General features: G+C 40.7%; 1 protein-coding gene across 1 annotated transcript in view; it reads left to right on the forward strand.

The window, feature by feature from the left end:
• Nucleotides 1-1,188: 1,188 nt before the first annotated feature.
• Nucleotides 1,189-1,334, forward strand: part of SP3 (Sp3 transcription factor) — a 48,874-nt gene continuing 48,728 nt past the window's right edge. Inside the window, exon 1 of the mRNA XM_045297900.1 lies at nt 1,189-1,260. Coding sequence (XP_045153835.1) covers nt 1,189-1,260 — 72 coding nt within the window. The remainder of the gene's footprint in view (nt 1,261-1,334) is intronic.

Raw genomic sequence — 1,334 nt, forward strand, 5'->3', positions numbered from 1 at the left:
TGCCATCGAGATTATTCTGTATAGTGAATAAACTACGTATTACAGTGAATCTACCGGACAGAGTTGAACGTCGTTTGAACCACCAACCTTTCAGTGGCGGATGAACTAACCCTTTTCAAAAGGGATATGGTGATAATGGTGCTTGGATCCATAAATATGCCGCTCCTGACAAATGACCGGGAAATTCCTTAAACGCAGGGCAAGAGCTACTATCATTGTAACCAGTAGTGATACTGTAACTTTGTTCTTTTTCTCCATTGTATCCACCTGTGGCCTCTGCAAGTGACACCCTCCCGTTTTTTTTTTTTGGGTGTAGGGAAACAAAAATCAGTTTTCAACACTTGTATTTTCCTTTAAAGTGCAGTCTTTCTATAGTGTACATCACTCAATTTTTAAAGTGATTTTTCTACTTAAAAACGAGGCCTAGAAGACTATTAGATCAACTCTATTCTTGGACTTAAAAGTTCAAGTTTTATTTTTGCATGTTTGTTTTGTAGGTCAATTTCCTGGAAACTAACTCTTGTTTCCCAGTCAAGGAGCCTAGTCTTCCAGTGTAAGCGCTTTAGAACGCAGACAAATTGAGTGCCTCACATGAACGAAGACTTTTTTTTTTAAGTTAGTGCACACAAAAGCTAGTTCAAGTGTTTGGACTTCATCCTCAAGTCTCCCCACGTTATCTTCCACCCCAGCATAACTTCATTTATCACACAAAACATAATGAGCACCGTAATTGGAATACTGATGAAGTCAGATTTCTAATAGAGAATTATGGATAGCGTTTCCACCACTTGTATTTAACCTCTTTCTTGGCGACTACATCTGAAGGTAACAGGCAGGGATATCTCTTGTTGGGAAGCGGGTGGGGGGATGGACTAGACCATTTCTACAGAGGAATGATAGCAAGGTATCAAGGAAGCCAACTTTCGAAGGAGTGCTAATCCAATAAATGAGCTCTTAAAGTCTAGCTAAAACATTCGAGGGTGACCAAAAAAAAAAAGATTCTTCACTGAGATTTACTCTATTTTAAATGTTGGCAGTTGTTAATAGATTTCTTCAGTCCATTTGAAGAGACATCGGCCTGTGTACCAAGAGGATTAACAAGTGCGGGATAATGTCTGTGCGGAGAAATATTGACAGCAAGGGTGAAATTTTATTTTCTTGACTCTGACACATTGAATATTGCACACAATGCCGGAGAATGTGAAATACTTGAAAATCCGTTCGATCGCCCGACCAGCACTCAGACTGTCCCTCAACAGGGTGGTGACTGGAGGTTTATGTCTGTTTTCTATGCCCGCCTCAGGGTAGGTCGAGCGGGAGAAGGTCTAGGGGGC

The sequence above is a fragment of the Echinops telfairi genome, unplaced genomic scaffold (assembly GCF_000313985.2).
Source record: "Echinops telfairi isolate 266 unplaced genomic scaffold, ASM31398v2 ScPeMD7_4;HRSCAF=17, whole genome shotgun sequence".
Classification (NCBI taxonomy): Eukaryota; Metazoa; Chordata; class Mammalia; order Afrosoricida; family Tenrecidae; genus Echinops; species Echinops telfairi.